This window comes from Haliotis asinina, chromosome 6, assembly GCF_037392515.1.
Source record: "Haliotis asinina isolate JCU_RB_2024 chromosome 6, JCU_Hal_asi_v2, whole genome shotgun sequence".
Taxonomy (NCBI): domain Eukaryota; kingdom Metazoa; phylum Mollusca; class Gastropoda; order Lepetellida; family Haliotidae; genus Haliotis; species Haliotis asinina.
In genome coordinates this window covers 34,405,462-34,429,694 of record NC_090285.1, presented here as the reverse complement: position 1 = coordinate 34,429,694, position 24,233 = coordinate 34,405,462, and the positions used below count along the sequence as shown (strand labels likewise).

The 24,233-nt window shown below is 40.1% G+C and overlaps 2 protein-coding genes across 7 annotated transcripts in view; both read right to left on the bottom strand.

Moving 5' to 3' along the window:
* Positions 1–2,588: 2,588 nt before the first annotated feature.
* Positions 2,589–4,252, bottom strand: LOC137287815 (four-domain proteases inhibitor-like). The gene is made up of 4 exons (XM_067820203.1): positions 4,210–4,252; positions 3,317–3,428; positions 2,810–2,956; positions 2,589–2,643 (listed from the first exon to the last, which is right to left on the bottom strand). Exons 1-4 carry the CDS (start codon positions 4,250–4,252, stop codon positions 2,589–2,591), a joined length of 357 nt encoding a protein of 118 aa, XP_067676304.1.
* A 3,507-nt stretch (positions 4,253–7,759) lies between these two features.
* Positions 7,760–24,233, bottom strand: part of LOC137286407 (cyclin-dependent kinase 8-like) — a 37,625-nt gene continuing 21,151 nt past the window's right edge. For 2 of the 6 annotated variants that reach the window (XM_067818255.1, XM_067818254.1), the window contains 4 exons: positions 20,792–20,818; positions 15,285–15,326; positions 11,511–11,603; positions 8,413–10,549 (listed from right to left, as the gene is read on the bottom strand). In XM_067818255.1, coding sequence (XP_067674356.1) covers positions 10,451–10,549; positions 11,511–11,603; positions 15,285–15,326; positions 20,792–20,818 — 261 coding nt within the window. In that variant the 3' untranslated portion in view covers positions 8,413–10,450. Of the gene's footprint in view, positions 10,550–11,510; positions 11,604–15,284; positions 15,327–20,791; positions 20,819–24,233 lie in introns of all 6 variants that reach the window. The other 4 variants (XM_067818257.1, XM_067818258.1, XM_067818259.1 and 1 more) reach the window with 2 other exon arrangements.

The window sequence follows — 24,233 nt, the reverse complement described above, 5'->3', positions numbered from 1 at the left end:
GACCTCATGAAAATTCCCTAGCCAGCAGTGTTTGCAATACTTTTATTTGCCAGTTGGCCTTCAGGGCCTGCAACCACCTGCGGGCTTTAAACTCTGCAAGCCCTGGATGAAATCTGCACATTTTTTTAAAAGTCAAGCCATTAAAAACAAATTTCACATTGTTTCTACAAAATCAACTTGTTGGCACAGGTTTCTTCATTCATATGCGCATAACGTTGAAATACCCCGAAGTGAAACTGTAAGTTATCGTGATATGATGGATCATGGGGGATTCCAAAACGTTAATAAAGAAATCAAATATAGGAAAGAATCCAGAAAAATATGATATTTAGAACTGCCGGTCCGAAACAATAACAACCGGCGCTAGGCCTCCTTTGAACGCTGCTAGCCAGCCGGGACTGTGGAGATTTATTTTGGTCCAGACTGTAAACAGGAAGTGCGTATTCTTCGGCCTCACGTCCTTCGCATTATGCTACAAGCAAACGTATTTTTTTCAGCATGACACGACACACAGCACACGCCACCGACAACTTCATTTTTGCATTTTCAGGAACCACGCAAATATAGCTCTAAAAGCCTCCAGATTAATGCCCATTGAACAATTATAGGATGCTCTTAATCAGCGTCTGTGAACACGTCAGCAACAGTCACAGACCCACAAACATTTAGCACAAGCACTGGAGGAGTACGTGCTTTCCAGGACTGGAATTAACAATCTCTTTCCAAGGGTCAACGATGCCAGGTAGTTCTGTACCCTCATACTTTCAATGTAATATACTGAGACCAGATCACCTTTACCTTGACATTGCATTGTTTCGTACGTGGCAAATGTTTGCAATTTATTTCAATGTGTTGGCTATTTAATATGAAATATAAGGTATACATCAGAAAAACCACACCGTATCGTTTGCAGAAAATATTTCAAATGTGCAGGCTTTCTCGCGAATAAATTTTAGGATGATAAATATCCAGAACTAGAATCTCTGAGACGGCATGTAATTAGACGGTTGGAAATCACATATCACAGATCGGTCCCCACACCATTCAGTGACTAGCCGTGTTCAGAGTCAGAAGCCAGTATAGACGTTTACGTTTCAAGACACATGCATCGATGCTTGGCTAGTTGGACATGTAGGAAGCACTTTGCAGTCATTGCTGTAACCAATTGTCGCATCTCAAATAACCTCAGACATGACTGAAGTCTGTGCTTGCTTTTTTATTTGTATAAACATTAGAGTACCAAACATTCTGAAAACTTTATGCTTTATGCCGCCTTTAGCAACATTCAACAATGTCGCGGTGGTGGACACCAGAAATGGGCTTCATATATTGTAACCATGTGGAGGATCAAACCAGGGTCTTCTGAGTGACGAGCGAACGCATTAACCACGAGGCAACAGTACCGCCCCTACTTGGATATGAGGTCTTATCTCAGAGCATATTACGACAGTTTCAACTGCTACAGTCTAAACCAAAATTTGCATGCATGTGATATCTTTTGGGGATCTTATCACACTCAAACCTTTACACATGCCAAGGTGCAAAGATTGAAAGATTGAAAGCAAACATTCCAGCCCTGTTTTACCAAGGCGACATGATAATGAGAGTACATAAATATGTGGCTCACCTTTTTTAAATCCGATCAGCAACAATGTGCTGAACATTTTAGTCTTTAGACAATCACATGTCTTGTTCGAGCAAGAAATAATACGGAAAGATAATAGAGAGGAGACACCAAGACTGGACTTCACAAACTCAGCTTCACCATCCAGGAAAGCAAGTACAAGTTTATAGGAGTCATGGCTTTGACTGCATGGCTACCTTACCAGATGTCTTTGTAGTGAGGGAGTGAGTGAGTGACTATGGTTTTACGCCGCCTTTACCAGTATTTCAGGAGTGTTTCAGGAATATGTGGACACCAGAAATGGGAGGATCGAACCCGGGTCTTCGGCGTGACGAGCGAACGCTTTAACCACTGGGTTACCCCACCGCCCCTATTCATGAATATGATGTATATGTATATATACTTGTCATCGTAGTAAATAGTGAAGTAATGTAAGATGGCAATGAGTGCATTGTGGTTGTGATTGTGTTTCGGTTAGTGTCGGTTGCAGCATGACAGCTCTCTAACACCATAGTTTGACAGAGACGCCCTATGGTAGGTACCGTTGTTGGATCTGACATGGTAAGAGGTTTGAACCTATCCGTCACTCTATCCACTACTCCTGTATATAAATCTGACATTTAAGAGCCACATCGGTAGTGCGGCATGAAATCGTCCTCCCGTCCCGATAACATTCACAGGTAGGGTTAGCTTAGCCAAGTCAACTCAATTCACACTCATTTAAAGATGTAAAAGAACGTAAAACATACTTAAACACATTTCTCCGATCAAATTGTTTATTCCAGATTACAAATCAGAAAAATCTGTAAGCATGCATGAATTCATTATATGTCTCATCATACAGCAAGATGTGAACATTGGCATACCGTAAAGAATCTGCACTCAGAGAGTTGGAATTAACATTACAATTTAACGCCAATTTATTCGTACAATACTGGCACAGCTCTGCCTGACAAAGAGGTCATTAGTAATCGGTTGGGCATTTGCCAGCGCTCTTCACTTCCAGCCACTTGTTTTGCCTGTAACAAGAATAAAAACGATTAAAATCAGACTGGTGTTAATGACTCTGATATAATCCTCCACTTGACATGAGCCATTCGACCGGTACCGTCTCGATGTTCACTTAGGTTGAAAATACAGCAGTGCTATTATTGCATTTGTACGGTAATCTATTGCACTACTCACTTGCATGCTGCCACGTTCATCAGGCACTCGTTGTCGTATGTGACGCCATCCGTGGCACAGACGGGACTGAGGAGGAAGGGACATGCCCTTTCACAGCTACACTCAGCGTCCCTCTTAGTCATAAGATGGACGCCTTGCTTAGCCAAGCTGAAAATATACATAAAAATATACGGTGGTTCAGTGTAATTGTCGCCTTTCTGTGTGAAGCAAGTTTTGTCATTGAGCTTTATCACTAAGATCATGGATGCAATCCATGGCAGCAGTCTCTCACGCAGAGCTGTCAATCGGGATCGAGGGGAAAGGGTGTGCGTTGGGGTGGACACATCCAGCCTTCACTCTTTTTCTTTTTTTGAAAAAAAAATACCTTTTACCTTTTTTGAAACAATCTGTATCCACGCTTGTGGTTTATGCATTTACAGTTCAGGGTTTGCGAAAGACTACATACAGATTTATATGTAGTTACAACCAAGTGGATTAAGCATCTGCGCTACGTTTACGGTAGCTCACCTGCAGGCGTCAGCCTTCATCATGCATTCATTCCCATAGGTTTTGGTGAACGTGGCACACACAGGGCTTAAGTTTCTCGGACATGCCTTCAGGCACTCGTCTTCGGCGCCAGCTGGATATGAACACTTTGTTATTGGAAATGCATCTTATATAATGGAGTACTTTGTCTAGTTCAATGGGTTCGAATCCCGATTGTCAGAACAATACAAGAGCTCGTGGATTTCACAAAGTGGCAAAGGTCCGAGACCGACATCCCTTCAAACTTTCTTGCAACAATAGGCTGACATATAGTGTTGGAACGGGAATACATATGTTTTAATCATGTGTACAATGTAATGAATAAGAAATACGTTACGTTCAAAGTAATCACATGTCTTAAGCTATGGTCCCATCTAGGAACTCTTGTAGCCATATTGCTTGTGTCATTTCGTTTGTTAATACCAAGTTGCATTGACGTTCAGAATGTATGACCCTTTCTCAACATCATACAAACAGTCTCAGTGTTACCTTATACAGCTTTGAATAGAACTGAGCTTTCGCTGAGACCCTTCAACGACTCGTGTCAAGGTTTCTTCGATCAGGCTAATTTTCGGCGTGACGGAAATGATGTCCGAGACTTATTTGATTTGTTTCCAAAGGCCGTATTTTTTCAGGTTGAGAAACCGTGCTTTTGCGTATATTCATTATTATATTGCAACCGAAGGTTGGTGATGCATATTTGGCAATTGTACGGACATTACTTTATCGAAAAGGAGTCATTTAACAAGTTTAATATGTAATACAGTTTTTGACAAGTTTACATATCATTTCCTCGTCTATGGTGCAAATTATGTTCCTGTTTAGCTAATGTTGTAACTATGTAGGTCTAATAAAATGGGTTTAAAGGAACTTACCAATGAGGACCACAGCAACAGCCAGAATAGCAGTCTTCAGCATTTTCAAACAGGAGCTGTTTGTAGTCAGGATGTAGGAAAAAGACTTGGTGTATGAAGCAACCTTGCTGCACACTTCTATATATATCGCGACGCCTTGACAAGTGTCAACATAATAATTCAACTTGTTTACCCCTTCCTAGTGTTCGTTTCAGTTAGTATCAGGATACAATTTCCTTGTCAAATAATCGTAAATTTATAAAACTGTCAGTAGAGGAAAAGGTAGGAAATCATGACAATACCGGTTACCTCACTATTTCGGTTGGAAAGCGAGTGTACAATGGAGCAAGCTACTTGAATGTGAGGACGACTCATAGACTAAGGCTTAGTCTCTGAATATATATAATTTTGGTAGTAACAAACAAACCCTTTTTAATTGAAAAGCAGCCCCAGTGAGACTAGAGATTCAGAACCTGAGGAAATCTAGACTTGTTTCATTTAAGGTTTTAGCACTGCAGGGAAGGCTTAACAGTAGGCATAAAAATGTTGTTCAACGCTATTTGTTGAAAGTTATATACCACAAGCGGTGTGAGGCCGTAATGAATCCCGGTATTAGGCCCATACTTCTCTTTTGAATCCTTAACCTGTAACTAAACACAATCTTTGGAATGTAGTACATTCTTTCAAAGACAAATGCGTATTTGTTAATACGATGAACCAGAACTGTGACGTCAAAAGACGAAGTTAAAATAACGTAACCATACTTTCTTTCTCTCATTACGAAAGTGGGTTCTTTTCAACTCGTCTTTCTCTAGAATTATTATTTCCATCCAGTTAGCAGCTTCAAAACTTATCTTTGAGTATATTGTCTCACTCTATGTATAAAACAGATTCTAAATAGGTTAATACTCATAAAAGAACAAGTACAAAGAGATGTGATTATTCGTCGATAGGTTATGAGTCTTTCCTCCAGGTGAGAGAGTGAATTTTGTTTTACACCACACCCAGCAACATCCCAGCTTCCCAAGGGAGCTGTTTGTCAAAGGTTGAATTTTGACGTTAATAATAACCTTGGCATTTACCTCAGGCCATAGTAGTTTCGCAAAAACAAGCTGATTGCCTGAAAGTTCTTATAATTTCCAAATAAACTCAGCATTCACCAATGTTCAAGGAATATGACGTCGTCTGTAAAGAATCAAGTCTGGACGAGAGAATCCAGTGATTGACATTAAGGGTATCAATCCACACAATTGGGGATACGATGACATGCATCAATCAGCCAGTGAGCCGGACCACCCAATCCCGCTTGTCGCCTCTTACCACAAGAATGGGTTGTTGGAGATCAGTTTTAACCTTGGTTTTTACGTGTGTTGATTGTCAAAGGACAAGGGACAGTGAATGACCACTGTGACTATTGTGATGGAGTTATGTGCTAACGGTTGGATCAGACAAAGCTGAAGCCTAAATGGAGGAAATGTATTTTTCCACCAAGAAAAATGTTCATTGCCTTATAAAAGGAGTCTGCTTCTTTGGACCCCCTGAAATTGTTCCACAAACCATACGTTTTGCACTGAGCGAAAATATCTGTAGGTTTCCAGCCGTGTCGGATAGGGGCAAGGTGCTTTAGTCTGGTAAGACATTGTAACAAGTATGCACTTCAACAAACCAGAGGTAATCTGATGACACTCTCGAAATATTTGGTGGTGCGTAATTTCTTCTAGAGCGTTCACAATATTGTGAAGTGGCGGTTTGTTGGCTTTTGAAACAGTCACTTGTGCGGAGCTCTTACCCTGAAAAAGGTACCAGTGGATACCAGTGCTTTTGTCACACTCCTCACACTGCCACTCGACTCTTGTCAGCTGCAAGTAGAGATGGTATATGACCATACTTTGCCTGTAGCACTACTGAGGCATGTGTGGGGTTGCTCTTCAAACATGCCCTGCGCATGTGCTAATGTTTATCTGGGCATTCAAGAGATTCAACAATTCTGATGTCCTATCGCATCTCCAGACATATCGGATTCAGTGACTTGTTTTCTATGATTTCATCCATAATCCGGTGATCTGTAAATAATCGAGTCTGGGCCATAAAATCCAGTGATCAACATCATGACCATCGATAAAGCAGCTGGAATGCGGTGACAACCCGATCCTCTTAGTCGCCTCATACGACAAGCATGGGTTACTGAAGACCAGTGCTAGTCCTGGCTATGTGGAGGTCTTATTCCAAATCACTCATTGATGAATCGAGAGATGTATATACGACCAAGCCATAATGTTGGGACTTCAGTTTGCAGAATGATTCTTCACAGTGGAGATAAAAACTGTTTGTCAAGTTAACTCCCATTACGAATCACATTGGTAGTCAGCTTTAATAAAAACCGAGTTGATAAACCCGCATTTCACTTGGTAGAATTATTACATAACTAATACTAATACAAATACATACAAGACTAACAAGCATTAATGAATTTTACCGTTTGTGTCTATCAACGGTACAGTTGAACGAAGCCACGCACTTGTCGAAGGGCGACATATGACTCCTGCTTGATATGTCTTGCCATATTCAGGGCCTGGGGAGAGCTCCAAAAGTCTGTAGTACACAGGCGAGGCTAGATTATAAAGTACATCAAAACGTACGTACACTAAATGTATCCTCGATGTCCAATGTTTGAAAAGCTTCCATTTTATTTTGAAGGAATTTTTAGCAAAGGCTCATTTAACAAGCGATTGTAATTTCAAACTGCTTTTTTATTACGTTCAATAGTTAAGTGTGATTCTTGGGGACTTCTGTCAATCTCAAATACGCAAAATATTTCTTTCATACTTTGTAATGCATTTATTGTAGATTTTGCAGGGTTTTTAGAGCACCAAGATAGACCAAACAAAATGGGGATTGTGAGACTGTAACAGCAAAACCAAATTGCTTGAACTTGACAGATCATATGTCAAAATATAAAACATAAAAATAACTGCCTTTGTATAGTTGTTTGGTGATACTCCATACAAAATTTTAATCACCACTCGTATGTACAACTTGGAAACCAGCAGTTACTGAAATGACCTTTCAATTTCCATCTTTTCGACCTCTGAATGTCCTTGGGTAGAACAGGCCTTCAGCAACCTTCAGCTTGCCATAAATAGCGACTATGCTTGTCGTAAGAGGCAACTGACGGGATCAGGTGGTCTAGCTCGCTGACTTGGTTAACACGTCATAGGTTCCCAATTGCGCAGATCGATGCTCATATTGTTGGTCACTGGATTGTCTGGTCCAGACTGGATTATTTATAGACCGTCGCCATATAGCTAGAATATTGCCGAGTGCGGCGAAAAACTAAACTCACTCACTCATTCACTCCATCTTTTCACAGTAAAGACTTTTACGTGTTGTACACTGTTTAGGCAGGATATGCCAACCTATTCTCGAACATCAGGTATGATGACATTTTCACAGACTAAACACATACAGTCATACAGTTTATATCACCATTATGGAAAGGGTAATATGGCTTCTATTTTCATCTAATGAAAGTGTAAACATTGACAGAAAACTGAAAACAACACTGAGTACATCAACTGATACATCTTTATTCCTATTATTATTTACAGATCGATGCCTGACATATACTTCCACACCATGAACAACTACCAACAACGAGTCCCTCTTCTCGCAACACTGAAGCCTCCCAACATTCTGGCAGCACTGAACACCATATCAAGTGTCAAACACACACTTCAGGTAAAACAACAGTTGTAATTATGTCTGTCATTAACTAAGTCCTGATGTTTTAGCAGTTTAGAAACGTAGATAACATCCATAAAGCACAGGAGACATTGTATGGTTCATAATGTAACTGTCCATTTTGAGTTCTTCCTGGAGGTCAAGCTCAATTTTAATAAGTGTCAATTTCACAAGACTGAAGCAGTTACCCACAATTCGGATTTCATCTTCAGCAAATAGCATTTCAAGAGTACATATTTCAGTACATAGATCTAGATCTCTAGAAATACCAGTTGCCAAACTACAAGCAACCCTGGGGTTTCAATAATTAGTGCCCGATCTAAGCAATGGACAATATTTGGGACCACTTCAAGATATGGCTAGGACAATGTTGATTTTCATAACATATGGCTTGATGATGATTTTAATGGGGGGTCACCCATTTTCTTCTCTGTCTCTCTGTGTGTGTCTGTCTGTCTCTCTCTCTCTCTCTCTGTGTGTGTGTTTTTTTTTCCATTCATATTGTACATGCTGCTCCATAAAATCATCATCCACCCCCACACCCTCCCCCACCCCCAGCCATAAATTATAAACAGCCCCTTAGATCATTACAGTTCTGCTGTCATTCTCATTTCCTTTTGCAAAATAACTTATTTATGAATGGTTTCATGTCAAACATCACTACTGGATTTCACTTTTTTTCACTTCGTATTATAACTACTAACCCTGGTGTTATATTCTTTCAAATTGAGAGTAAAATCCCGACAACAGAGGAGTCACCGACTCAGCTTCAGTTTTCCAGATTAAACATTTAGTGTACATTATGAACTTTACCAACTGGCACAGAATGAACCCAAGTAAAAGTGAGTTTGGTTTTATGCGGCTTTAGGCAACATTCCCGCAATATCATGGCTAGGGACACCAGAAATGGGCTTCACACACTGTACCCCTATGCTGAATGGAACCAAGGTCTTTGGTATGATGAGCAAAAACTTTAGCCACCCCACTGCCACAAGCCATGAATGAACAACAGGGTCAAACCCTCCATCTGCATGAACTGCAGTATCCACTGAGCTATCCAGCAGTTCTGATTTTACGTTCTTTCAAGCGCGGACGTTTGATCGTAAAGAAACATGAAAAAATACTTGGATCTTCATTTTTCCCTCACAACATGACACTATGTTGTGATAAGTTGACAGACTACGAAGATTAACAGTCTCATAGAGAACTATGCTTGAACCATTTGCCAAATCTGTTATTCGATTCCATTAATGCAAAACAGATGATCATATTCCTGTGACCTTGTTGTCAAGAAACTGTATGTTAATCTTGCCATACTCACCTGGTAATATGCTCACCACTTGAAGGAGAATAGTCCCATGTAAGAGATACCTTGCTTCACTTCACATATTTAATGAACATACAGCAAGATGGCAAGCAAACTATCCACTTGAGAGTTACACAATGCAAATTGAGACACATGAATCATAGGTACTAAGTACTGTTTCTTCAAGGCTTGGAGGCCCAGTGCAGTTATTAATGTATCAGGCTAGCAGTTTCAAATACTTGCAGACCCCTGTGGCCTTCAGTAAATTATCTCTTATTTTTTTCAACTAGAATCTTTCCCATATTTTTTTTCTTTATTATCATCATTCATCTTACAATAACTCATACTTTCACTTCCTGGTATTTCTGTGCTTTATGCAGACAAATGTCAACACCAGGCTTTAACAAATAAAGACTTCACTCTGTGCAAAAGGCTTCACTAACTGATTTCATACAAATAGTGTGAAACTGTGTACAGTGAAGTCTGGTTTGATTTTATTGGTTTGACTGAAAGAAAACGGGCTTGCAGATTTCATTCAGGCCTGTAGATTTTATATCCTGCAGGTGGCAGCAGGCCTTGATGGCCAAATGCCAAATAAAAGTATTGGCCCTTTCCAATCAAAATGATTGTCACGAGTACATTAATGAAGTATGCTTTCTAAAAAAAGACCTGTGTTACTGGACCAAATGACATTATCATCAAAAATAAGCTAATTATATACAATAATTTAAAGAATTTTTAAAAAGTACAGAATTAGTTTTCATGACATAGCAAGAATAGCTAAAGGATAATAGGTGTCTGACAGGGGAACGATTTTTCACCTATAACATTCTCTTCCTTGAAAAGATATTCCACAGATTACTGTATTGTTAAAAATGAATGTACCCTTAAATGCAGAACTGATATCAAGGAAATCAAAATGCTGATTATTAATTATAGAACTGTTAAAATTTGTGTTCAGAAATCACTGCATAACATCTACGGGCTTTTGTTGGAAGTGCGACACAAAAATCAGATCTCTGAAACAACCCCAGCATACTGAAATTATCGATACAGCAGGAATGCACGATGATGTAGACCTATGCTCCCTGAACTATGCGAGACCACATCATGTATGAAGCAGCGAGGCATCTGTCTCCCATCTCTCCTGAAGCAGGTACAGCTTCGTGGAAGAACCGCTGTTTTGAGTTGTTCAAGCTGTCCGTGCAGCAAGCATCAATATCTTCCCATGTAGGTTGAGCCTGACGACGATGTCTGGGTGTTGTTTGTGGAGAAAGCCATGCCTTGCTGTTGTTGACCGTGCATGTTGTGAACCTGTAGAGAATAGACAATAGTGATGACATATTAGATAATTGATATACAATGTACCTGGTTGGTTTGTTGTTCATTATTTCAGCTACGGTGCAGCAGTCTGTAAATAATCAAGACTGGACCAGACAGTCTACAGATGAACAATATGAGCATCATTCTACATAACTGCAATATAATGACAAGTGAACCAAGTCAGAACCTGACCATCCCGATTCTTCAATGGTAGCTATACCAGGAGTGGATATACCTGAAGAGGGTGTTGGATACGTACAGGGCAATACAGGATAAACACACACAATATACTGGATAAGTCTGCAGAAGAAAACCAGCAGAAGAATTTTGATAAAGATGAATGAATGATTTCTGTTTTAGCATCATTCCAGCTAGGATCACCAGAAATGGGCTTCACACATTTTACCCACGTGGGAAACTGAACTTAGGCCTTCGGAGGGACGAACTCTTTAACCACCAGGCTACCCCATTGGACAAAGAATGAATGATTTGGGTTTTTTTACCTCTATTAGAGTTTTGGGTTTTATACAGAAGAATTTTGATAAAGAAGAATGAATGATTTGGGTTTTAGCATTATCCCTGCTAGGATCACCAGAAATGGGCTTCACACATTTTATTCATATAGGGAATCGAACCTGGGCTTTTAGTGTGACAAGTGAACTCTTTATCCAAAAGGCTGCCCCACAACCTCTTTGCATAGAGATATACAAAATATTGGATACAGTTGGAAGAGACACTGAATACACATAGAAAAGATGGTGAATGTACTTAGACAAGATATTGGTCATGCACAGTGAAAATATTTGTTTAACCAAAGCATAATACTGGATAAAACTAGTGCAGACAGAAAAGACACAGTAAAGATAATGTAAGAACACAGACAAAAAAAATCCTTTATTCTGTATGCATGAAACACTTCTACTATATATTTGCAGCAAACATGAGATACTACCATATTACTGCTTGTCGTTGAAGGTGGCATAACTCGAACTTTCTTGGCTGGTGGTTGATTGTGTCCAGATGATTGGTCAGCCTGCCCAGCTTGCTGGAAGTAGACCATCAAACGTTATGTAGGTTACTAAGATCAACAGCAAAATGACGATTAGCCTTTCAACTGTGTTGTTGATCAGACACGTGGTACCATGGAGAATCAGCTTCATGAAAGCTGACATCAAAGCAAAGACACTTATAGGAGATATTAACACCAATCACTAGAAGAAACAAATATGTGCTTCAGTGTTAGCAAGAACCAAGCAAAATAGACACTGACGTTCCTGCAATATCTAGGCTTCTTGTTCTCTGAGTGAGCGTGGTTTTACGCTGATTTTAGCAATATTCCAGCAATATCACGGCTGGGAACAGCAGAAATGAGCTTTGTACCCATGTGGGGAATCAAACTCAAGCCCTTGGTGTGACAAGCAGACACTGTAACCAATAGGCTAACCCATTGCTCGTATCTTGTAAACAATCCATTCAGGGACTAGCAGGAATAGTTCTTGAAAGCATGATCTGCTGTGGTACAGTGACATGTTATCATCCACGCCCTGTAGTGTCACCACCTGATCATCATTTCATCATTCATCATCTGCTGAGACACACCTGAAGTAGTGGGTACATCCACCTCAGAATCCCTGCTGCTATGTATACTGAACAGCAAAAGAAACGCAAGTTTCGAAAAAATGAAATCTTATAAAGTAAACGTTCATGTTTACGTCTTCTATTTTAAAACTTGACAATAAAACAAAGTTCCATTTCTTTTGCTCTTCACTATAGTTGAACAGGTTCGCATGTTATGCCAGGACACACTGTACGTGGGAGGATCAGAGTAATATATATCACCCAAATAAATGTCAGTACTTAACATATTGTTACACAGCCTGGAAATGAGCAAGAGGTTTAATTCATTCGCATCATCAATAACCTGCCATATAAGGATATCCAACAGTTTACAATTGTAAATACTTGCATAAATTGTTCTTATATATATTACATAAACTATTATCATAATAATATGGCACACATCAGTATCATCCATATACATATAATGAAAGTAGGATGTTCCAATCAGAACATACAGATCTAAAATAATTTTAAAATATTGCAAATTAGTGAAAGCTTGAAATACACATGTGGGTGACATAATTCCCTTTGAAAATTTTTAATTTATATCAGTGTTTACACCTTGTAAAAGGAAAAAAAGGCACCTTGTTAATTTAAATACCAACATGATAATGAAAGCAAAATATTGGAGATAATAGCCAATACTGTAACAAAACTGTATTTCCTGAAAAGAAAACACACAACCAACATTTGTGTAGATACCAGCATTTATCCCATCATCTGTTACCATGGTTACTTGTGTTAGTTTCAGCAGCATACATGTCAGTTCCAGAAAGCTTTAATGTACAAACTGTAATAAACCATAACCCTGATCTTCAGGAAGCTTTAAGAGCAGTATCATGTCAGGAAGGCTCACAACAATGGGCTGGAGATATTTTACCATCTGCACAAAGATGTTCCGAACGGCACAGTGGCACACTACAGAGGCAGTATTATAACACTGTCACTTCTGTCATAGTTTACCCTAGAATCCATAAAACACAACTCAATTTTCAATAGGAATAATGAGACTTGTCATTCTGATCACACATACACTTCCCATTCGGAGGTTTAGATTTCACCCTAGTGAAGAAATAAATATAATATTCGTATCATGCAGCTACTTTTGACAACCAATGGCGCTGCCACATAGCTGGAAAACTGCTCATTCAACATCAAACATCAAACATCAAACATAATCTCACTTTCTCCAAGGATGGGACAATGTGGACAGGTGAAGAAAACACTGATAAGCTTGTGTCAGCATGACTTTACCTACAACTTCCCTTTTTTGTCACATTCTTCACAATTTACTTAGTCCCAGCATTTTGTCATAAATGAGCTGCATCTGACAATCCAGTGACTGGTACTGAGTGATGCCCAAGTCAATCAGGGACTGATAACGTGAAATCACTCATGATAATGTGTAATCACTCACAGTCTGATTTGGTCACCACATACTGTGACCAATGGTAAATGCAAACAGCAGGAAAAATGCTGATGCAGCATTATCAACATTCACTTGCTCGCTAACCAAAGGAGAGCTGGGGATATTCTAAGAAACTATTTATCAGCTCTTATGCATGCTGCATTTCAAACTTGAGTCAAACTTGAGTGAATGAAATAAGGCTTGTCCGACTACTCAAGAGAGCTAAATTTCTGACAGACGGTCTAAACTTACACCTAGCCAGCCCTATTGTCTGGTACATTTTAAATGCACCATAAATGTTCCATACATGTCAAAATCCATTTTGGGCTGATAACATTTTCAAGTTACCAGTCCTGATGTCTGAGCTTTTGGCTTATTTCATGCACTGACTCTCCATGCCTCAAACTCTGGAAAAATGTTAAGGAAGTTTCAGTATACCTACGATCAGAATGATAGAGTATGGTTTTACGCTGCTTTTAGAAATATCCCAGCAATATTACAGCATGGGTCACCAGAAATGGGCTTCACATATTGTATCCATGTGTGGAATCAAACCTGGGTCTTCATTTTGTCGAATGGACACACTAACCACTAGGCTACCTCACCATCCCTCTATGATGAGAACTAGCATATTCATCCATATAAATCATTACACACTGTACTACTGCAGACAGTCTGACATGTATGCTGCTAGGGACTGAACTGCTTGTCCCTGAAGCTGCAAACCGCAGAACGTGCTCTGTTTCAACACGACATGTGCTTGTTAGTGTTCCACCATGCAGCTCGCAACTCCAGCTCAACAAACAGAAAATGATCCACCAACAAAAACACCAACTAAAATATAAAACAAATCTTGTCCTTGACAAATTAAAATGTTCATAGTCACTTAAAAATAAACCAAAATTATAGAATTATGTGAGTATGATACTTATCATTATTTTTAAGTTAGTATATGATTATTGATCGGGTCATTAGGCTCTGGTGCAGTACTGAGCCTTTTGTTCAACAGCAGTTATTAAGCAGTATACTTCTCCAGCTGAACCAAAAGTATTCCATGGTACATACACATTCATTTACAACCTCCAACCCATAGCCGTCAACTCAGGAAAGGGTGGCTTATCATCATTTTGTATTTGAATAAATGTTCACAGTATTTGTTTCATTAGTTCTTTGTGTCTATGAACTTAATAAGTGATAGAATCATTTACTTTAAAGATGCAGGACTCCAATCTATGGCAAGGCTCAGATCAGCGGTAGATGCTTAGTTGAGGCATTGTCTCTACACTACTCAAAACATTTCAAGACCACATGATTCTGTCTATTTAATGTAGACACTTGAAACTTGAAAGAATAAAGTGTTCCCAAACATTTATGATAGATGTTAATGAAAGTCAAATGTGAAAAAAGCACCAAAAATATCTAGTTGGTATCTTCTAGGCTAGGAGATAATAATACCTTGACTGGTATATATCTGGAAGGAATCTGACATCATGCCATAATGAAACCTGCCATTAATTGGAGTCCTACAAATTTGCTCAGATGAACATCCAGCTTTACCATTACTTTCATTCATATTGTTATCAGTGTACAAAATGCCAGTTGTGAAGAACAAAACCTCAAAGAACTTTGTTAGATAACGACCACTCCATGAGGAGCATAAAAAGTTAACTTTAACAAAATGTGAATGTATCAACTTGCAGATGGGTACTGTAGACAGTTGTTTGCTTGCATGTGATAGAACTGGGGACAGAGAGAGAAGATAGGTGAAATGAGCTTCCATAGTTGGTGTAAGAGAGACAACCCTAACCCACAAGGGAGACAACCCTGCCCTGTCTGCCTCTCACAGGGTCTGGTTGTGAGATTTAGGATGAAAATGGACAATCTGAACAAAAAAAGTCTGACAATTTCAGCAAAAGTGCAGAAGTATGTGACTGTGTTTAGTTTTATGTTGCTTTCAGCAACATTCCAGCAATATCATGGTGGGGAACACCAGAAATGGGCTTCACACATTTCACCCATGTGGAGAATTGAACCCAGTCTTCAGCGTGACAAGTGGCTATAACCACTGGGCTACCCTACTGCCTGTAAAAGTACAGGAACTAAGTGATACATTATAAAGCAGATATTAATTTACACATATATGTATGAAATTTATTGTCTAAGAAATTTTAGCAAGACTTCTGAATATATTATCATCATGGAAATGTAAAGCATACATGACAAATGCAAAATAAATAGTTCTACCCTATGAATATATATGCAATACATATCCTGTATATTTCTACAGCTAGGAATTAGCCTACATAGCTGAGGGTTTTGTTATGCTATGGATGATGTGAATACAATGGTGTAGCCATGAATGGTATGGGATACTTACAGTCTGGTGGTATGAACTATATATACACAGAGGCTTTGTCAGAACCAGTGCATTGTGAGGTGGTAAGAGGAGGGTCTGGTTGCTAGGCAACCTTCGTGTGTAGAGGGTGGGACTTTAAGAATATTTATGGTGGAGATCTGTCATACGTTGTGACATGGAGTCTATGAAATGATGTGTCAATGTAGGAATAGTGAGTGAGTATGGTTTAATGTTGCCACGTAGCAATATCTATCAATATGACAACCAGGGACACCAAAAAATGCTTGACAGATTGTACCCATGTTGGGAATAAAACCCGGATCTTCGGTGTGACTAACAAACACTTTAACCACTAGGCTACTGCACCATCCCCAATGCAGAACTACGTACGTTGATGTAGGAATATGTTGTTGATGAGTGTGTCAATGCAGGTCAAGGTGTGTGTGTTTGCACATCTGCAAGTGTTCATCCCGCCGAAGCGCTGGTCTGTCTGAAGGTGTGTGATAACCTGGGGGTGTGTACTATCTGTAACTGCCAGTCAATTTGTGTGTGTGTGTGTGTTAGTCTGGAATGGAGTGCTAACCGGTGTGTATGTGTGTTGACTGCTGAGTGTGAGCAAGCTGGCTAAGTCTTTAAGTGTTGACCTAAGTATGAGTGTGTATATCATTGAATCCTTTAATTCAGAGTGTCCGGTAATTCTGCACAGCTGCAATAGCATACTTCCTATCGCAGGTAAACATAATCTGCTATCACATTTACACTGGAAATCAGGACATTTCTACAAAGGACTGGCTTTCACTAAAGGTAAATAAATAATGGCAAATAGTTACTATTTGACAGTTTTATGAAAATTCGTTTTCTTCAGACTTTTAAACCTTTTTCCCCATTATTCATAACTAGATTTAATACGAAACACTCTTCCGACAATGTGAAGTGATTTTTGAAAATACTGTGGATCTCCAGCTGGACATAATGTGCATCAGTTGCTGCACAGAATTAACGGACAGCAAGCGATGTCGTCAAAACTCCAGTACAGTCAAACCACAGAAAATAAGAGACATTAGTTGCCATGTTGCGATCAATGTGCTTATGTTGGCAGAATTACCAGACAGCATTTTCCTCATATGTACATTCTGTGAATGTAAGTGTGAGTTTTAACTGAAGTGTAAACAATGTTGGTCCAAGACGGATGGCGTGTGATGTTAAATTGTGACTTTTTGCCACCAGATCAATAGCTGAGTAATGTTATACAATGTCAAGATAATGAGCAAAGGATGAATGATTGGTTATGCACTGGACCAATGATGAGAGAATCAAATGTATACAACTTCTGATGATTCCTGGAACCTGTGTCAAGGCACATCTGCTATACCTTGTACAGGATGTGATCCACTGGATGGAGACTGATGCAGTGTGTGGGAGTCAGCGAGACAATGGCTTGATTAGATGATAGAATGATGGGTGATCTAGTGATGGTTGTGATGATTGTAAAGCCATGTTCCATAGAAGTTGATATTAGTGCTTGATGGATAATGTGGAATGCTTGTGAACCCAAGGGTGATGCTTGCTTGGCAATGTGGAATGTTTGCTCGGCAATGTGGAATACCTGCTTGGCCATATACTTTATATGTTCTGTTTGTTGGGCAATGTGTGTTGCTTTCTGGGCCAAGTGATGTTTGCTGGACAATGCTTGTTGGGTCATGTGATGCCTGCGGGACAACGCTTGTTGGGTCATGTATGCCTGCGGGACAACGCTTGTTGGGTCATGTGATGCCTGCGGGACAATGCTTGTTGGGTCATGTGATGCCTGCTGGACAATGCTTGTTGGGTCATGTGATGCCTGCTGGACAGTGCTGGCTGGGTCATGTGATGCCTGCTGGACAATGCTTGTTGGGTCATGTGATGCCTGCAGGACAGTGCTTGCTGGGTCATGTGATGCCTGCTGGACAACGCTTGTTGGGTCATGTGATGCCTGCAGGACAACGCTTGTTGGGTCATGTGATGCCTGCTGGACAATGCTTGTTGGCTCAGAAGTTGCCTTCTGGACAATGCTTGCTGGGTCATGTGATGCCTGCTGGACAATGCTTGTTGGCTCAGATGTTGCCTTCTGGACAATGCTTGCTGGGTCATGTGATGCCTGCTGGACAATGCTTGTTGGCTCAGATGTTGCCTTCTGGAAAATGCTTGCTGAGTCATGTGACGCCTGCAGGACAATGCTTGCTGGGTCATGTGATGCCTGCAGGACAATGCTTGCTGGGTCATGTATGATGTTTCCTGGACCATGCCTGTTGGGTTGTTTGATGATTGCTATGTCATGTGTACATGGTGGAGAGTGCATGATACTTGCTTGGGCTGGTTTCATGCTTGAATGACAAAGCATAACAGTTGTTAAGGTATTTGCAATGCTTGTCAGGCAATGAAGAATGCTTGACAAGCCATCTGTGATTTTAGTTTTTTAGTTTTTTCATGTGCCATACTTGCATTGCCAATTGTGAATTGTTTATGCCCCAAGCGCAGTATGTCATGCTCGTTAATTATACATACTGCTTGATGGGGCTTGTGTGATGCTTGATCATCAATGTAGATGCTCATGGGGCATTTGTTGGGCATTTGTGGTACTTCTGTTGCAAGTGGAATGCTTGCATAGTCTCACATAATGCTTACTGGGACATGTGTAAGTGTTTGGCCATTTGTGACACATGCTAGGGCAACATAAGGCTTGTTTAGTCATGTGTAATAACTGAAGGGCTGCGTGAGGTTGATAGGGACAAGTTTGCTGGGCTACAGTTCATGCATGCAGTGCAGTTAGTGATGCTGAACAACGCATCACTGTCTGGAGTCCTGTGTGATGCCTCAATGGTCATTTGTCATGCCTAATGGGTCATGCGTCATACTTTCTGGGCAATGCATGACACTTTCTGTTCCATTTGTCATGCTTAGTCATAGTATGATTCTGGACAATGCATGATTCGTCTAGTGACATGTGACATTAATCAGGAAATATGTATTGTTTGCTGTTCTCTGTGGAATGTCTCCTGGACAATGTTGAATGCCCGATGGGCCATGCATGATGATTGCCGGATGAAATGGCGTGTTCATTATTTACAGACTACCATCATACTATTGCAATATTGTTTACTGCATAAAATAACTTCTGAAAACAAAAGAAAAGCCCTGACTCATACTTGTCAGACAATGTGGAATGCATGAAGGATCATCTATTGCTGTCTGTCAGACCCACTGCTGGAGTGTTGTGATGCTTACACCGATGGTGTTGTTGGATGATGTTGCTGGGTGAAGGGTCATGTGTTGCTATGTCTGTCAGATCCACTGGTGGAGTGTTGTGATGCCTATACTGACAATGTTGTTGGGCGAGGACCATGTGTTGCTTGTTATGTCCATCAGATCCACTGGTGGAGTGTTGTGATGCCTATACTGACAATGTTGTTGGGCGAGGACCATGTGTTGCTTGTTATGTCCGTCAGATCCACTGGTGGAGTGTTGTGATGCCTATACTGACAATGTTGTTGGGCGAGGACCATGTGTTGCTTGTTATATCTGTCAGATCCACCGGTGGAGTGTTGTGATGCCTATACTGACAATGTTGTTGGGCGAGGACCATGTGTTGCTTGTTATGTCTGCCAGATCCACTGGTGGTGTGTTGTGATGCCTACAGCGATGATGCTGTTGGATGACGTTGTTGGGTGAAGGGCCATCTGTTGCTATGTCTGTCAGATGCACTGTTGAAGTACTGCGACGCCTACACCAATGATGTTGTTGGATGACGTTGTTGGGCGAGGACAATGTGTTGCTTGTTATATCTGCCAGATCCACTGGTGGAGAGTTGTGATGCCTACTCAGACGATGTTGTTGGGCGAGGACCATGTGTTGCTTGTTATATCTGTCAGATCCACTGGTGGAGAGTTGTGATGCCTACTCAGACGATGTTGTTGGGCGAGGACCATGTGTTGCTTGTTATGTCCGTCAGATCCACTGGTGGAGTGTTGTGATGCCTATACTGACAATGTTGTTGGGCGAGGACCATGTGTTGCTTGTTATATCTGTCAGATCCACCGGTGGAGTGTTGTGATGCCTATACTGACAATGTTGTTGGGCGAGGACCATGTGTTGCTTGTTATGTCTGCCAGATCCACTGGTGGTGTGTTGTGATGCCTACAGCGATGATGCTGTTGGATGACGTTGTTGGGTGAAGGGCCATCTGTTGCTATGTCTGTCAGATGCACTGTTGAAGTACTGCGACGCCTACACCAATGATGTTGTTGGATGACATTGTTGGGCGAGGACAATGTGTTGCTTGTTATATCTGCCAGATCCACTGGTGGAGAGTTGTGATGCCTACTCAGACGATGTTGTTGGGCGAGGACCATGTGTTGCTTGTTATATCTGTCAGATCCACTGGTGGAGTGTTGTGATGCCTATACTGATAATGTTGTTGGGCAAGGACCATGTGTTGCTTGTTATATCTGTCAGATCCACTGGTGGAGTGTTGTGATACCTATACTGACAATGTTGTTGGGCAAGGACCATGTGTTGCTTGTTATATCTGTCAGATCCACTGGTGGAGTGTTGTGATGCCTATACTGACGATGTTGTTGGGTGAGGACCATGTGTTGCTTGTTATGTCTGTCAGATCCACTGGTGGTGTGTTGTGATGCCTACAGCGATGATGTTGTTGGATCACGTTGGGTGAAGGGCCATCTGTTGCTATGTCTGTCAGATGCACCGTTGAAGTGCTGCAATGCCTACACCGATGATGTTGTTGGATGATGTTGTTGGGTGATGGGGATGGGTGGGGGAAGAAATGCGAGACAGAGAGGAGAGTACTTACTTTGTGACCACCCTGTACTTTGTACACCTGAATAACGGTAAGCACACATGCATGGGTTACTACCAAGGATGCTAACATACACACTGAAGCACAACAGCAACATCTCTAAGTCACAACAACAGAAACTCAGTAGTTTTATAATCATGTTTCACTTTCTCTTTGACAAAAAAGGCAGAACATATTAAGACAGAATGCTTCACTGCAATATTCTAAACCAAATCTTGGATACATGTGATATTTTGGGGGAAATCTGTCACAAACATGCTTTTACACATGCCAAGGTGCAAAGATTGAAGCAACCATTCCAACCCTGTTTTTGCCAAGGCGACATACCAATGAGAGCACCAAAATACGGTTCTGTGGCTCACCTTTATTAACACCAATAAGCAACAGTGCTAAACATTTTACTGATTTTTTTAACACAATTAAATGTCTTGTCTGAGGGAGGAGTGATACAGAAACATAATACACAGAGACATCAAGACTGGACTTCGCAAACACAGGTTCACCATCTAGGCAAACAAGTACATCTTCTAAATCAGCCATGTCTTTGACTGCTAGGCCACCCAACTACATGTCTTTGTAGTGAGTGAATGAGTGAGCACATATGTTCTGATGTCGCTTTCAGTAATATTCCAGCAATATCCATGTACATTGTATTACATAGTACCAATATGTGGAACTGAACCCAGGTCTTCCATGTGACTTGGAGACACTCTCTCCTTTAGGCTACCCTACCATCAACTCACTACTATATGATGCATATCAGCACATAAAATTAAGTCATATCAAACACAGTCTATATATAACAATGTAATATGTAAGCATACCCTGAAAGTTTACACAGTCTATCAATCATTCATAGATACTTTTGCACGGAGGGGTTTTGTAAAGGCTCCTATCAAAACATTGCCTCATGGCATCAGAGATACATAATGAAAGTGTGTCAAAAATCTAGCTGAACAATAATGTTCACCACTTTCTCCTACTTTCAGAATATCTAGAAAATCTGCTGTCATGTAGTTTTCAGATAGAAAATAACATATAATATTTACCACATACAGTCTCAACACCGTAGGTCTACTATCTGGAGAAGGGATACATATGATTCATACTTTCCCTTCAGCCATCTCTCGAGTTGCTACTTCTAGCACTAAGCTGGTTCACAGCTCCCTTTGTGCACATCAACTTGTGGTGTCTATTGGGATCCAGCTTACTTCAAGAACCAGATTTGCGGAGATACCATTACTCAAGAACCATGCTAGCTATTCTCCAAATGTTTGTAGTGCTACAAACCTCTTAAGCCCATTCACATTGGCTTCGATCAAAATTACAAATTTTTAGGGCTACAAATGTTTAAAGAATAAGGACTCAGTTCTGGTTCCGAATAGCATGACCATCAAATATGACTTTAAAAGACCGGACGAAGGGTACAAACATGCTTGGCAGTCACAAATGGTGACAGTCATAATAGTTGGCTGATTTGGGGGTGCTCAAACCTGAAATGTGTTATTTATGCAAGAATTATCGGTTCCTTAATGTCAGCCGACAAAAATGAGACCATTTGAAAAGGCTTGAAACATTGTTTATCACAGGAAGTATTAAGGTCTCGCGAAGTGCCATGACCTACTTACGGGCCCCTATTCCTGCAAAAGTTAAACCAGACTTACACTGAAATACAAACCATAAATATCAGGCAAGTAGGCCACAGGAGAAAATATGGCTTTAAATATAGACATAAAAGTAGGTGAGAAAAGTAAATACAGTGGAAGTTGTCTAATAGGGCACTCATTGGGATTGACAGAATGATCTGGTTTAGACAGTGTGCTGGATTGTAGAGCTAATGATAAATGTACAAACCACCGATGGGTGAGATTTTGTGTCAGTGTTGACAACTTGCCGGATTGGACAGATGTCGGTTTGACAGCTTCCACTGTAAAAGCATATAATGTTACAACTTGCAAGTTACATTATGAAATGATATTATTTCTACACTATAGAAATGTTTTGTATAATACTGAAAATTTCACACTACTACCTGCAGCAAATATGTTAGTGATTTCTAAATCAGTACAAGCACACACATACTGGCAGGATACTCTGAGAGACCCTTAAACCCTGTGAAATATGAAGAAACAATAACTTCTGAAAGTACATACCTGCAAAAATGTGCAGTTTCAATCAGTGAATGCCTTATTTCATTGGGGTTTTGGGCATTAGACTTTGGGTGGAAACATTGAAAAAACACCTAAGACACAAACCAGAAAGCTACCATTTAGTATGGAAGCTCATTATCAACATCTGAAAACAGGACATTGAATGATCCTGCAGACAGACTTTGGAATTATAGCTTTCAGGAAACACATGAAAAATACATCAGAGAGGGTCACAGGAGAATACAAACATGGCTAAGGGCTTCAATGTCTGTACATATATATTTTTATTTTATTTCTTGCTTTAAGGATTCACCAGTCATAATTCTTTCAAAAATTTGGAAGAAAATAAAATTAATTTTCCTCACTCACAAAATAAAATGCTAGTTTGTGTACTGGCCAAAAAAATAAACCTACAGGAATTTGGTTTAAATTGTATTCAAGTCCCAATTACACTTCACAAACTGCCAAAAGTAAAATACTCTTAGTACAATGTATTTAGAAGGAATATTACTTTGACTGGTGCTTTTAATTTCTATATGTTTTATGAGGACAAAAGTCCATAAAACAAGAATTCTAATTCAACTTAGCGTGTAACATGACTTCTGACTGGTCAGTGCTATAAACCTCTGATTGTATAATCAGCACATACAGTTTCACATTGACAACCGATGCACCAAAACCTTTGAATGTATCCATACACTATTTTGGTAGTGCTGTTTTTCAGAACCCCTACGTCAATGAATACCCCTACCCCTCTGAAATGGATGGAATTTACTTTAAAAAGAAAACTAACCCAGTATCATAAACTTATTTACGTTCAAATAACTTACTCGAAACAGGCTGTTAGCCTAACACTGTTAGATCATGGAACAAGATTTATGACATCATCACGGAGTGTGACGTCATTTGACGACAGAACTGTTAATTGCCGTCATTAAGGAATCAACGGGACATTATCATTTGCACGCTCATTTCTGATAACTAGAGGGCGGTTTCATTATTCCATCAATTTTATCTATGAAACTATAATTTATTCATCACTGTCAGATTTAGTTAGTGTGCACATAACAAGATGTTGAAGTTTGAAAAGGGAACTACTTTTTCTGGCTATTGTGTAAGTTCAAGGAGTGACATGGTTAACCTTTGATCTCGACGACCTTTGACCTGGTTTAGTAATCAATTTCTGTCATGAATAACAGCTTAAAACAATTCGAATTAGAATGGTTATACCTGTGCTGTGTTTGACGATTTGGAAACATATGTTGATAGCTATATACCCACAAATG